Here is a 15,952-nt window from a genome sequence, read left to right on the forward strand (position 1 = left end):
AAAAAAAAGAGGGAGGTGGGTATCTGGATAGAAATATGCTTTTCTATGCATGCGTTAAATATACGAAGTGCTCCAAGGGAAAAAATGGATTCACTATAATTTAATTAGGAGTCCCCAAGATACAGGCACTTAGTCTCTGGCTGCCGTCCCATCAGTGGGCCTGAATTTGTTAGCTACTGAAAAGCATCAACAGCACAGGGGGATTTTGCAGAAAAGAGCCATGTCCGATGGCTCGGATGTGTGTATCTCTGACCTCCTCCCCACCACTCACACAATGAATTACATCCACTCTTTTTTTGTTCTGAGACATTTTTACTTATAGTAGACTGCTAGTGTCTTTCCAAATTCACCTTATTTGGGTACCACTTTAGGCTGGATTTCACTGTGGCTGTTTGTACAGAACACTGCACAACTATGCAAAGATAAACCAAGAATGGGAACAAACTAAAACTAGCAACAGTGTGTCCTCTGGGAAACAGAAAGTGTGGTGTTAGTTTCCAGACTGATGAGACACTTATTAGAACTTATACATAATGAATTATCATTATTAAACAGACTTGCAACAAAAGGGTAAGTCATAATTCTAGGATTCCCTATAATCAATCATTTTTATCCACACTCTAATGTTCTAAAACCATTTAGAAAAACTTAGCAATAAGATATATATGTATATATAGATCAGTCTACATCTACCATCTATATCTATCTATCTGTACATCAATCAACCACTTCTATAACGATATGAGAGAACCAAAGGGTTAAGAGGAAAATTGTTCTGAAGAATTACTTAACTTTTCCTCTGGTTATGTCTTTCCTTTCTGTTTTATAACAGTGCACTGTACACATTAGGCAATCAGTAAATACTTGCTGATTGGTTATAAAGAGCAAAGAACATTTACATAACCACTTTATATGTTCATCTTTACATCTGGGATTCCATCCTCCCCATTCATTTGTTCGTTCAGGTACAGACTGAATGTCTGTTATGTATGAAGCCCTGCCATAGCTGCTGGCTTGGTTTCGTAAGAAAGAACTAGACACAGATCGTGCTCTCAGTGAGCTCCTGGTCTTAAAAAGCAAAATGAGTGAAGATGGTTATCTGTAATATAAGGTAGAGAGTGACAGAGAAATCTAAGTGCTCCTAGAATCCAGAAGGTAGACAGAACATACAGCTAGAAGGACCAGGAAATAAAAGAGGGAGGTGTTTTGTTTTGTAGGTTTATTTCAGGGAAAGAGAGAGAGAGAGAGAATGTGTGCGTGTATGTGTGCAAGCAGGGGGAGGGGCAGAGAGAGAGAATCCTCAAGCAGATTCCCTGCTAAACGTGGAGCCAGATGCAGGGCTGGATCCATGATCCTGAGATCGTGATCTGAGCCAAAACCAAGAGTCAAATGCTCAACGGACTGAGCCACCCAGGTGTCCCTAAAGGAGGGAGTTTTTGAGATGGATTCTAAGAAATTCAATGGAGTCACAACTACATGTGCATTAAAACCTAAATCAGGTGCAAGATGAAATTCACATACAGTAAAAGTATCCCAGAAACTCAGAGTTTGCCCTGTTGTAGACTGATGAAACCATCTGTCAGTATGTCCAATCGAGTGAGGTTTTTCCTTTAGTGTTCGATCTACTTCTCCAACTGAGCATCTGATAAAAGTGTTTGGTTTGTGTTTGCGGGCCAGGTTGTGTGGGGAAAAAAGTATGTTGAAACACCAGGATCATGCGGGCTGTGGAAGGTTCATGCCACGTGAGGGATTTAGGAACCAAAGGAAGAGCTGATACTGGTCTTTCCTCTCACATTCCCTCCTGGGCCTTTCCTCACTGAGGGGCATGGAGGGCAGGCCTGCCTGCTCTATTTAATTTGCATTAACCAAGCAACCGCTTGGTTGTTTGTATAATGAATCCATATGAATCAAATACAGGTAGTGATGGGACGTTACTCTAAGAGCTGAACATGTAGGTATTAGGGAGAAGGGCAGTAGCCCAGTAATGGTATTTGAACCAAGGATGAAAAAGCACAAGAAGCTCATAGGTGATTTTTAGTTCCTAGTGTCCTAGACCCAGGTTCAAGTCCTGGTCTTCCTCTAGATAGCTGTCTGCTGCTAGTCAAGTTACTTAACAGCTCTATGCCTGCAATTTCTTCCTAGTAAATTCCAACTTGTGTCTTTGGACAAGATTTAATAAGTAAGAATGTCTAGAACTTCATAAATATTCAACAAACATTATATCCCTCTTGCTTCTCCTCTACCTAATTATATGGAGCAGACAGGCAGTGAGGTGAGGCTTAAAAGGGCAGCTCGTGCCAAATTATAGAGTCTTACACTCCAAGTTATACCCCAGAGTCATCCAGAGGAAATATAATGTGAGCCATGTATCTAATTTTAGTTTCCTAGGAGCCACATTTCTTAAAAGTTTAAAAGATTAAATTTTCATGTGTTTTATTTAACCCAGTATATCCAACACATTACCATTTCAACATATAGTCAGCAGAAAAATTATTCACGAGGTATCTTACACCCTTTTTTCATACTGTCTTTGAAATCCATGTGTATGTTTTAATGCTTGTCTGCATATCTTAATTTAGCCTTACGGTACTTCAAGTGCTCAGTAGCTTCATAAAGCTAGTAGCTACCATATTGGACAGGTCAGCTGTAGACAATGGGGAAACCACTGAAGGTTTGAATCAGCAGAGTGGAATGCTTTGGCAAGATGAATCTGTTAGCAGTGCTTGGGTAGATGATAGTGAAGACAGTGCAGGCCTAAAGACTAATTAAGAAGTTATCATATCTAGTGGACAGTTATGCAGAATCCGAACAATGCTGGCATCAGTACGAATGGAAAAGAGGGGATGAAGGGCAGCAGCAGTGTGGGATGAGGGCTCACAGCACTCGATGACTCATCTCATGTGGGAGGGAAAGGAGAGAAAGGAATTGAACAAGAGGCTGGTTAGGCTAATATAGTAAAACTAATTGGTTTATCACAAAATAGACAAATTGTTTCCTACATCTGATATTATGTCGTTTCCAATTTAGCTTACTTGGTTATATAAGCCAGCTTTCCAATTCCTTCCTTACATATTAAAGAGAAACAGGAGGACTACATACTACTGTAATAACAACTAGGTAAATGTCTCCATCTCCCTCTCAAAACAATTTTTTGGACAAAGCTGTAAAACGTTCATCAAATACTGATCTTAACTGTCTATTAGCTTGGTAACTTGCAAAGGCACAGACCAGGTGCCTGGCTCCCCTGCCCCAGACTGGTAACTGTATCACAGTAGCTTCTGTAGAAAAACGAACATAGGTTTGTTGGGTTGAACTGAACTACAGAACAAGCAAATTGCACAGTTTTCTTCTCGAGATGTTATGTAATACCCATCTTTTAAGACTGTGATTTTAAAATATTTTAAATACTTTAAAAGCCTGGGTAGCTCAGTGGGTTAAGCCTCTGACTCTTGATTTGGGCTCAGGTCATGATCTTAGGGTCATGAGATCAAGCCCTGGGTTGGGCTCCTTGCTTATCAGGGAGTCTGCTTGAGATTCTTTCCCTCTGCTCCTTCCCCCAGCTCAAGCATGTGCTATCTATCTCTCAAATAGATAAATATTCAAAAAAATATCTAAAGAGCTCAAATATAATCTCATCCCAGTGTTTGCCCTTAGATAATTGCAGTTTTTGTTGCTAGGCCAGTAGCATACGTTCACAGAAACTTGGTTTTCTCAAGGAATTTTAACTAGTCCCTGAACTAACACCCTTGGAGAATGTCAGGGAAGAATAAGTAAGTAAAGAAAATCTGTTTTGCATTTGTACCACAAACTATTTTAGGAACGGACGGAAATTCTCAAAGAGTCCCCAGACCCATACAGGGAGTTACCTCAGAAGTGTTCTTTGACCCACAAATATAATCAATCTAATTTTTCAAAGCATTAAATTAAAGGTAATACGGAAAGCTGTGTGCAGTTAAGACAAAAAATTAAGTTAAAAAACTAATAATGCTAATATGCGCTGGAGGTGTATAAAGTATAACAATTATCTTACGCCGTTGTTGGTCTAAGTGATTCTGGAAACAAAAAGAAGGTAGTAGAAATGTTTCAATCCCAAATTTCTAGAGAGTGACTGAGGTATCAAGTGAGTTGACAAAGCATAATTGGGTGAATTATATCTGCTCTTACCATTCATTAACTGAAAAGTATTCCCAAGACAAAAGCATGAACACTGCCCCCCTCCTATACCTCTCACCTCAATGAGAAAAGACTCTTTCCAGGGTAGACATCCTTACCTCGGAGAGTAGGTGCTGAATCACAACTGTTAATGCTTCAAATTTGATATTACCACAGGAAAGAAGCTGCTTGAGCTGCAGGATAAATCCACTTTGGTTTTCACATTCTGTTTTATATTGAGCCAATTCAAGTGTTTTTTCAGAGGACAGCACATCTGGAGACGTCTGTGTCTGGATACACAAACTTCTGGGATTCTTTTGCCTGCCCTTTTCAACTGTAAAGGGAATAAGTATACATAGGAAAATATGAGATTTTAATTTTTATAATCACTACCACCTGGGTTCAAAACCAACTAGATAAGCCACAGAAATGCATTTAAGCTATGTTTACATCAGGAAAGCATATGGATCAGAGCAGGAACTAATCAAATATCTAGATGTTTGGAATTTATAAACACAGACAATGTCTTTAGCTCTGACTTTAAAAGATTTACATAGGGCAGAGACTTACATATGAATTTAGCAATCCAGAAACATGAAAACTGCGTGCAAAATAATGTTAATATCGTAGTTTCTGGTTTTCTAGGTAAATTGGTACAGTAACGTGACTGTGACAAGTCCTTTGACTCTGTATTCTGATCACATATGCTGAAAGGAAAACACAAGTGATTGGACTTTCAATGCCTCTCCTTCCTCCTACACATTTTCTACAAACTTCCCATCCTTTCCTGCTGATGGCCTGGTCATTACAAAGATTTGTACTGCTAATGAGTCATTTCCTAATCTCTAATAAATCATTACATATATTGAAAATCTACTCACATTTTGCCCCTTAGGTTCGCTGCTAAAAGTACTATATTCTTGACTATCCTTTTCCGTATTCTATGAAACACAAGCTTTATTGTTTTTCTCCTCTCCAAGTACTAATAATGGCCTATGTTGTTTTTTTTTTTTTAAGCTCATGCTAATACTCCAAATCCAACTAAGATGCTGGGCTAAGTGATTATTCACTATCTATGCCACGGTGTCCTGGGAATTACTCTATTTTAAATGAAAAACTGTTCAGTGTTGGAACGATTCCAAATGCCTCACTTTGAATATCAAACAGAATTGGAAGAACACAAAACAAGCTGCTTAGCTTCTTGAAGTAAGTAGGCCAAGTAATCAAAACAAAACTAAACCTGGAAAAAAAAAAGACAAGACACAAGAAACTGAGGAAAAAAAAATGTTGCCTTGTTTTCAGAGACATTCCCTACAACATTCACATTCCATGATAACAAACCAACCTAAGAAAATTTTACAAACAGAAATTACTTTCTCCAATTTTTCAGGGGGAGGAAAACTAGAGTAATTTCTTGAAGGAAAATAAACAAACCTCAGTATTCATGCTCCAAGAACCAAGGACAAAAACCACTCAATATATTCTTTAAAAAAAGACGGGGGTGGGGGGGGAAGGCTCTCATTTTCTATGGTACTTTCTATGGTTAAACAATTCGTATTTGTATTAATACCTGATAATTCACTGTTCTAAAATGACTAAAGTGTCTTTTGTGTTTTAAAAATACTTCAATCGGGGTGCCTGGGTAGCTCAGTCGTTAAGCATCTGCCTTTGGCTCCCAGGGTCCTGGGATAGAGCCCCACATCGGGCTCCCAGCTCTCGGCAGGAAGCCTGCTTCTCCCTCTCCCACTCCCCCTGCTTGTGTTCCCTCTCTCGCTGTGTCTCTCTCTGTCAAATAAATAAAATCTTGAAAAAAAATAAAATAAAAATACTTCAAGAGAAGGGGAAAGTATTTGTCCATTAGTCTTTCTCAGTAATCATTTACAGCTGTTTAGTACTAACTGCCATTTCCCACGCACATGAAGAAAAGCGACCAAGTTCATAGTCCTAATACTAAAGTCCTGAAGGGAGAACTTTATAGAGTCACATATTAATGAACTAATTAATGAAAAATAATCTAAATATTTTACAGTTTGTCAAAGTATCTGACATTAGTATTCCTTTATTTCATGTCATTTCCTAAAAGGTTCTTAGGAGTTCTATTTCTCATGTAACATTATAATAATTACATAGTTCTCACTTTTCCCCTCTTTCATCCACTCAGTAACTCTCCATAGGGAAAGCGAGGTTCCAGGGTGGGAAGGACCTTGCCCATGTGCAGATGGCATCTATGGGACAGATTCAAAGTCAAAACCTAGGCCTCCAACACCCATTCTCTACCATTGTCACCCACCTTGGAAAGTGGAGATGGGGTGGAGATCTAATATAAAACCAAAAACAATAATTTATGGAATAATTGCAATAAAATGTTACTTTATTATATCAAGCCTGTTACTTGGTAACTCTTCCTTTCAATAAACCTACATGTAGATAAACATCTGTGTTTTATGTAAGTTTGTACAAACTTAGATGTTTATAGTTTTTTATAATTTTATACAAACAGCCAAAAACAGCTTTTAACCCTTTGACCATCTAGAATTTCCTGTAACATACTGGAGATATAAATTCATTCTCCTGACATCATTGCTGTATGTCCTACCAATACTTAACTGAAATAATCATTTATTGATTGATAGATTGCTTTGAGTTCATCATTCCTTGAATCCCTTAACAATGTTTGATTCTCTTTCTAGAATTTCTATGCTAATTAACTTTATTATTTAACACAATATCAGAGTTTTAAAACTGTTAGGTTATAATTATTTACCAAATCTGAGATGTAAGTATTTTATATTAACATTTTTGAAGAAAGCATTCTTTAAAATTCTTGCCTACTGAGACTTCCAGATGAATTTCACTAGTCAGGTTCTAGTACATTATTTCATAGGGAGATAAATTTATTAAACATTGTTTTTCCACCTTCAGGTTCAAAATATAGGTACTCCTTTTGTAGCAGCAGATTTTATATTTTCCTTCAGAGTATTTCTTATTCCAAAGTGAGGCAATAGCTATATATTAAGTTTGGTTTCTTTGTATAAACTAAATTTCTTTCACTGTATTACATTTTTACAATTTACTATAAAGTATTTGCTAGTAATATTGTTTGGATAAATTACTTGATATCTTTTTTTCTTATTAAATGGTCAATTCCATTACTAACATTATTTTAAAGGAGATAGCTTTATTTTTCTCTTGGCTTAAGATTAGCTATGTTTCTCAATGTATATAGATTTTAAAATAATACCTCTACATCACGTTAAGAATCTGTCCACAGTTTTTGAAGTGTTTAGGAAATACAAGTTGGACTTGCTGATTCTATATTAGACCTCTGAAACCATTATGGTTTTTACTAGCTTCTATTTAATTTGATCCATTTTGTTAAAGGCTTTTCTTAAGCCATAGTGGCTTCAAATTCCTAAGACATATTTTCTTTAATTAAAAGACTTCTTTTAATCATCTGATACGTAATCCCTCCCCCCCTTTTTTGAGGTAAAAGTGACATTTAATATTATATTAGTTTCAGATGTGTAAGGTGATGAGTCACTGTTTGTATATACCGGGAAATGATCACCCTAACAGTCTAGTTAACATGTTACCAGACATAGCTACAACTTTTTTTTCTTATAAGAACTTTAAATTCTACTCTCTTAACAAGTTTCAGATACACGATAAATACAGTATTATCAACTCTAGTCCTGTGCTGTACGTTACATCCCCATGACCTATTTATTTTATAACTGGAAGTTTGTACCTTTTGACCCTGTTCACCCACTTCACAACTCCACCCGCCCCATCCCCCAAAACAAACTTAAGTTTTTCAGGTAAGTCAGTCCAACAGTGTAAGCTGTTCCCTAGTTTGCTGCTGAGGATTCGGAGGGCTTAGGTACAAGTGAGACCGGTGACTATACATTTCCTTTACTATATTTTGGTTGCTTTAGCTTTTCGTAACAAAGTGGCATCTGTATTTATAAAAGTCCTCTTCTCCATATTTTGGAACTATTAACAGGGTCAGGACATGTATACTCTTTGGAAGTTTAGAAAGTTCTCTGGGACCCAACACTGTAGTAGGAATGCTGCTAAGATCACTCTAGAATGAATAGTAAGTAGTGTTTGTTACGGAAAACATCAAGTGCCCGAGTCTGACTGCACCCCAGTCTTGCAAGGCTCTTGGTGCTTAGCTGCTTTTCATCTGTGCTTTGCCTGGTTACTGTTTCACCTGCAGCTGCAGGGCTGAGGCATTGACTCTAACAAGGGAGGCAGGGGAGGGCGGCACCTGCATTTCAGGAAAAGCTGTCCTTCTCTCTGGCTTTCTTAATGTCTGGAGAACTGGCATTTCAAGAGTCGGGGAGCCCCTCATATCAGCGTGAGTTCTTACTTATCCAGCCATGAAGACCTCAAATGCCACCCCTAGAACACACAACGCTGCTCTGCCTCAGGTAGTGACTGGAATTGTCTGACCATCACGATACGGTTTTCTATGCTACCCACCAAGAATCTCATCCAAACATTTAGAACAATTCTGGTCATGTCCGTCTGCATAACTTTAACTGACGTTTAAAAACAATAAAAGCTTTATGATAAGCCTTCTCTAACACATCCTAGCATCAACTGGTGAATTTATAGCTGGTCAGCAAGAATTTACCCTATTGTGAATCCTACATGGGAATTCAATGACATTAACGGAAGGATTTCCGCTGTAAACTTGTTTGCAAAGGACAAGATCAAAAAGCAACCCAAATGTCCATATAGAAGGCTGGTTAAACAAACTTATGGTACATTTATATAGTGAAATATCACAGTTGTAATGGAGAACGAGGGCAGGCTCTGTTGTAAATGAGAAAACCAGAGTAAAAAGCACTGTAGACAGAATGCTCTGCCGTGTGATGATGAAAATATAAGCACATTTTCTATTTTGCCCATAAGTTCATAACAAAATCATCGCCTAATACACAAAGAAGTACTAACAATGTTTACCTTTTCAGAAAAGAGAATAGGAACCAGAGAGATGGAAGGTGTTCTAATACATTTTCTATACTTTTTAATCATGGGGTAAACATACCACCTTTTCAAAATTAGGAAGTATTTTTTAAAGGTGGTTAAATTGGGGATGCCTGGGTGGCTCAGTCGGTTAAGCATCTGCTTTTGGCTCAGGTCATGATCCCAGGGTCCTGGGATCGAGCCCTGCATCGGGCTCCCTGCTCAGCAAGGAGCCTGCTTCTCCCTCTGCCTACCGAGTCCCCTTGCTTTTGTTCCCGCTCACTCATGCACGTGCGCTCGCTCTCTCTCTCACAAATAAAATCTTTAAAAAAAAATAAAGGTGGTTAAACTGAATTCTGAGCACTTAAATTAACATTTAGCTATAAAAAAAACAATCCGTGTTTCTTCCTTGGGAAATAGAGACAAAAATCTAAATAATACAGGTTTTGTCATACGTGACAACTCAAAATACATTTACATTTAAGGACGAAAGAAAAACACTGACATACTATCCTTCTAAGAGTACATGTCTTCAAAATTTAACATAAGAGCAAATAAGCAAACAGACTGCCCTCTACAGCTGGAAAATCAACTTGTGACCTCAATCTTTTGCTCCATATACTGTGCTCCCTAAGGACAAAATTGTGCCACATGGTAGCTGATGACCTAGTTTGAGCATCTTTCCCCCCTCCTCACTCCTGGCCCAATTGAAGATCAGAGATGATGCAAAAATCTCCAATGATGCTCAAAGCCAAAATGCTCATAAATAGGGTACTTCATAATACTAAAAAATAGTTTCCCTTAAGTCCTACAGGAGCCATGATTTGTAGGAAATTAAAATATGAACCAAATTTGCCCCTGTGTCCCCTCTTTTAACATGTTACCATTCTGGCAATGAAGCTGTATTAAAAATATAATTTATTATACCCATTAACAGGACATGTGATTTCAAAGAATCAACTTAGTCAGAAACCCTTAAAATTGCATATTACCTTCTACATAGATTTGGGTATCTATCAACAATTACCAATATCGTGTCTGATCCAATTGTCCTGGGACTTACTCTAATGAAATTGAAACCTCCATCAGAAAAACAAAAGTCATGAATCAAAGACATGTGCTTACTTGAAAACAACTGGATAACACTGTTTGCTATCTTTGTTCCTTCTACTCGAAAACCTCAATTTAATAAAATTTCAAACTAGTCTAATGAACTTATCATCGTCTTGAAGAAAGTAGTTGGGTAAAGAGGAACAGGCCCCCTTTTCAGGTTCTAGTCACTCAGGCATATAGATCCCCAAGTCAAGACAAAAAGGTTTTTGAGAAAAACTTAACCATTAAGACATGGACCAACCAGGGCGCCTGGGTGGCTCAGTCGTTAAGCATCTGCCTTCGGCTCAGGTCATGGTCCCAGGGTCCTGGGATCGAGCCCCACATCGGGCTCCCTGCTCAGCGGGAAGCCTGCTTCTCCCTCTCCTGCTCCCCCTGCTGTGTTCCCCCTCACGCTGTCTCTGTCAAATAAATAAAATCTTAAAAAAAAAAAAGACATGGACCAACCTATTACCTGAAGACACATCCATCTTAAGGCCAAACAAGCCTTTCCAAATGGTAAAGTCAAGTAAGAGACAACACCTGCAGGAATAGTTTGCCTTGGCTTCCACGAAATGCAAAATTATACACTGCGTTTATTAACGTTGCCTAGTTTTTTTGTATACCTATTGACCTTGTCATTTGCTCACTACCTATTTTTCGAAATCTACCATAACTTTGCTGGGTGGTGGGAGGACCCGTCCTGGTGTCCTGTGGGAGAGAGGGGAGGCATGTAGAGGAAGGTGGTGTTGGACAGGCATGCATGAAGACCGCCGGCAGCTTGGCTAAATCGTGGTTCCCTAGTATCCATCTCTTCCTGTTCGGTTCTTACAGAAACCACCTATCTGCACTGAAAACTAGTATGTGTGAGGTAATAAAATGTAGGTAATGAACTAATGGGCTGGTGAGGGCCCTCTCCATCTCTGCCAGCACTCTGGACAGACAACCGATTCTCTTCTTTCTGCCTTGACCCGACCCAGCACTCCTAAAACCCTTAAAAGGGACACCTATCTCTACATAAGTTCTTTCAGTTCATTTCCTAGGCATTGGATGATGGGCGCTTACGCTGGGATATCCCATGGAATCAAAGCATTAAATGGAAACTATTGGGAAATACACGTTCTAATAAGAGGGAGGATCCAGTTATAACCGATCACCCAAATGACTGCTGTCCATTCAGTAAATGTCAATTGGATGTGCTTCTAACAAACTGGTCCCTGCTCTTAAGGAACTTGCATGCATCAGCGAGAGAGATGCCATCAGCAATGGCAATATGATTTGATCATTAGCTGACAGAATTGCGTGGAGAGTGTCGTGAGAGTCCAGGTGCAGAAACACCTAGATCTGGGGCAGTCAGCAAAGGGTTCAGGAGGCCGAGTCTGCACGGGCATTTGCACATCTGGCAGACAGATAAGGACTAAAGGCCAGCAGAGGCGCCGGGGTATGGACGCCCTGGGTACTCCCGAAGTTAAAGCACAATGAGGTGGCTGAAGCACAGTCAGGGGGACACAAGGTTTTATCATGGAGGTGGCAGAGGGCGACACTGAGCGGGGGTCTGGGGGCACCGTGAAATAGAGGAGAGGTGCACCGGGAGGTCAGGAGGGAGGCCCAGGAAGAGAAGCCATGTGTCCACGGCCGCGAGAACAGGCAGGAAACAGTGTTTATGAGGCAGAACAGGGGTCCTGACCAGTTCGATCAAGGGGAGCCTGGGAGGAGTCATGAGTTTCCAGCTAGGAAATAACACAAGAGGAGGAGATGAGCGCGTGGGAATGAGAGTGAGGGCAGAGAGAGGGAGAGAGTCTGGCGTGGGACACAGTGAGGAAGGTGTTACGACACTGACACTCTGCTCTTTATACTCCACGAAGGATCCATTCTAGACTCACCTGCTCCGTAACACTCTCCAAATTTAATCATCCACCGTGTCATTTTCCTGAGGAGCAAACAGCTCTTTATCTGCTACTGTCCCGAATATTGCCCCTAATGCAAGTGTATGAACACACACTTCCTACTGCTATCAATGGACTAGTAAACGCCTGGTAATCTGTATCATCGCACCAAGATGTTTTTTTTTTTTGTCATTCACGTCATCAATTTATTACCTTAAATTTATTTAAAGCTTTGTAGTGTTCCTTTCATTACTTGTTTACTCTGAAAGAATTAATAATCACAATTTAGAAGCCACATACAATTTTTTCTATTCTAGGTAGGTATGGCGTTTATTTACACGAAACAATTCAAGCTCAGAAAAGTGATATTAAGACTTTTAAAATTACCCAAGTTAATTCTCTTTGGGGTGGAGGGTAAGACTTTAAGACACCTAAGCATTTGAAATTTTACAATACTGTATTTTGTCATTACTATATATAGTCAGAATTTGTTGCCATGGTTTGTATTACACGTAAAAGGGTCCTTCTTTTTAAAATTTTAAAAGCAGATTACAGAACAGAAGGTATATTCATATTAAAAACTCCCATCTCAGCATAATAATGCTTATGCAATTCTTCCTCAGGAAAAAAAAAAAAAATTCCAAACTTGACCTATAACCATTTTCCATGTAGCTGGCAGGAAATATGCAGATCTTTCATGTTCTTAAAATGGACTACTAGCTACAAAGAAAACAAATTCATTACATCCAGGAATACTTTTAACAAGATATTACCTCCCTTGATTTATTGGTTCTCTAAATAATCTAGAAGTTCACCTTAATGTTAAGTTTATGAATTTCAGCACTAAAAGAGCATAAAAATGGAACAGAGCAAAAAAATCTGCAAGTACTACGATTTTAGCCCTGTAACATCAACAGTTCTGAAGATATTGAATGTAAATATTTTAACTGTAATCATCTAACATCAAACTTTCATCAGAAACAGTGGAATTTCATCAAAATTTCATCAAAAAATAGAGGAAAAATCTGAACTTTTATTTCAACCTAAATAGGAAACAAGTATCTCTTGTTATACTCACTATAGATGAGCAAATTGGATAGGACTTTTCACAGAGCACAAGGAAAGGAATAAAATACATATCATCCACCAAGTTCCCACCAACGTGAATGAGATGCTGTTTCTCAAGACAGCAGTCATTGGTACTGGCTTTTCCCCCTTTATTATTAAACAAATTACCGAAAATATTAAATTCTAGCCTTCATGGGGACTTCTGTTTTTTGTTTTTGTTTTAATGATCATTTTGACTTACCCAAATGAATACGCAGCTAAAAACCTGCTTGACGTCCCAGAGCCCACTTACACCAAGCAGTTCTTTTGATTTCAGTAATTTTGACATACACCCACAAGGTGTCCTTTTTTAATTTAACACACAGAAGAATGCAGCACCGAGAACATTTGTCACCACTAGGAACGGATTCCAAAACAAGACCAAAAAGTCTACGAGGCCCTTCCCTTTGCAGTTCCTACCTCAAGCGCATTTGCTAGCTTGAAATTTTTGAACACTATCTCCTCTCTTTTACATCTCGAGCTAGCCAGCTCACGCGAGGTCACCGTTGTGCCATGAGGCCATCCCCTGTGGGTCAGTGCTCACTCACGGCCATAGATAGTGTCCCTAACCCCTACATCTGGGTTGCTGCAATCCCATGTTGAAAAAACAGGAGACCCAGGAAAACGGCATGACTGAACCCAGGCACATGCAGGCATAAGACCTAAATGTGGGGGGGAAAAATGTGCCCAAATGTGCCAAAGTGGGTCAAAAATGTGTTATTACAGACCACAGACTATCTTACAGTCGAAATGAAAAAGAGCCAATTAAAACAACCAACATTAGAAATTTTTATGACACAAACAATAAAAAAGAGAAGGTAATTCTCAAAATACTAACCAGTTAAAGAAAAGAAATTGAAGAGACAGGTGCCTCAAACTCGGGTCACCAAAGAACAAAGGGAAAAAGGCAAGTCTCTAATCCAAAAGAAAGCTCTATTGGTCTTAATTTTCCCAAGAGCTAGATAATTGCTATTTATAAAAAGGACTCTCACATGCTAAAATAACTCAACATATCACCTAAGACAAACACAGAAAAATGATGCTCAATGTTGGAAACATTTAAAGCCACATCTGACATCTTTTTACCTAATAAATAATGTGCATATACTATTAATGAAACATTTTTAGCTCTAAAACATGTTTCAGAGCTAAGACAAAGTATTATAATCTGTATTGTTTTATTTATAGGGTGATTCTCTATTAACCAGAACTCTCTCAGAATATTTCAATTGTTCTAACTACGTATTTACTAAATTTTCTTGCCATATTCCTCTAGTTGCTCCTGGTGAAAGACACTGCAATTTTCCTATCCTGAATCCAACTCCAAACTGTAATGTATGATGTACTTTTCCATGTTTGGGAGAAAATAGAGTCCTACATTAAAACACAACTTAGGGTAGTAAAGCTTCAGCTATGTGAAACTTGTGAGTTACACCTAACTTTTAAAAAACTTTACAAAACATGGGACACCTGGGTGAAGCATCTGCCTTCGGCTCGGGTCATAATCCCAGGGTCCTGGGATCGAGTCCCGCATTGGGCTCCTGGCTCAGCGGGAAGCCCGCTTCTCCCTCTCCCTGCCACTCCCCCTGCTTGTGCGCCCTCTCTCTGACAAATAAATAAAATCCTTAAAAAAAAAAACCAAAAACTTATCAAAACATTACCTATCATGGATGATAATTGATTTAACACATCGCTGCCTTCTTAAGTAGACCGCTCTAACTACAAAATAGCACTTTTTAGTGTCATCGCAAAGCTGTAGCTCGAAGACCGCCACAGCGACCGGAGCTTAGTATCGATCTATGACAAATGTTTTTAGCCTAACGCCATTCACAACATCAGTTCTCAGTAAGTGCTTATCAGTGTGGCAAAAAAGGCCAGCAAGATCTTCAAGCCTGCTTTCAAGGAAGCCAAAAGAAGAATGTGGATTCACAGTACAGGAACAAGGGAGTGGTGGTAGGCTATGTCTCTCAACTGTTATTCTTGAATTTGGTCCCTGTGACGTCTTTTGTAATCTACAAATGATTGAATCTTTTAACTTTTTACACACAAGTTCTAATACATGTTTTTTTTATGGAATCCTTCTCAAATGGCTTCATTGACTTCTGAATTTCGTAGTGTGAGAAACAAAAGAGAAATTCAACTTTATTTAGCATCACCTAGGCAATACTTACCACAAATGCACGAATAAAAATCTTAACCTTTGGTAACACATTTTAAATATATAAAAGCCATATATCAAGTCGAGACATTCTTTCTCAATGTATTATCACTGAAAATTACTTCATTTAACATCAAAATCAAATATTGATCTATATGTCCAAAGTGACTTCAAAGTGTTTAATTGAAATAATTACAAGATAGGTCATCATTACCAAAACCCCTCCACGTCATGAGAGAGGAAAAAAAAAAAGTCCGTTGCAAGGTCAGGCTTGTTAAATGATATACTCCCCTTACTTATAAGCAGCTAATATCAGCTTTTGAGAATTAAGGGTTTGACCCTCTCTGGGTCAGATACTATCAAAAGGCTCTAACCTCTCTTGCACCTGCATGCTCTGGAGAATGGAGAAGTCACTCACTTCCGTAGCCTCCCGTGCAGGTAGCCAGCCATGTGACTGTAAGTTAGCCAATGAGATGTAAGCTTTGTGATTTGGCACCACCCACCCACCCCTTTCTTTTCTTTCCTGCCTGGAGCAGCAATCCTGAGATCATGAGGCAACAGGAGGAGGAAGCCAAGAAAATAGAGA

At 38.9% G+C, this 15,952-nt stretch overlaps 1 protein-coding gene across 6 annotated transcripts in view; it reads right to left on the bottom strand.

Annotated features, from left to right (window-relative positions):
- MTUS1 (microtubule associated scaffold protein 1) overlaps positions 1 to 15,952 on the bottom strand; it is a 166,624-nt gene that overhangs the window by 31,457 nt on the left and 119,215 nt on the right. For all 6 annotated transcript variants that reach the window (XM_027598756.2, XM_027598755.2, XM_027598753.2 and 3 more), the window contains one exon: positions 4,272 to 4,486. In XM_027598756.2, the coding sequence (XP_027454557.2) occupies positions 4,272 to 4,486 (215 nt within the window). The remainder of the gene's footprint in view (positions 1 to 4,271; positions 4,487 to 15,952) is intronic.

This window comes from Zalophus californianus, chromosome 2 (genome assembly GCF_009762305.2).
Source record: "Zalophus californianus isolate mZalCal1 chromosome 2, mZalCal1.pri.v2, whole genome shotgun sequence".
Lineage (NCBI taxonomy): Eukaryota > Metazoa > Chordata > Mammalia > Carnivora > Otariidae > Zalophus > Zalophus californianus.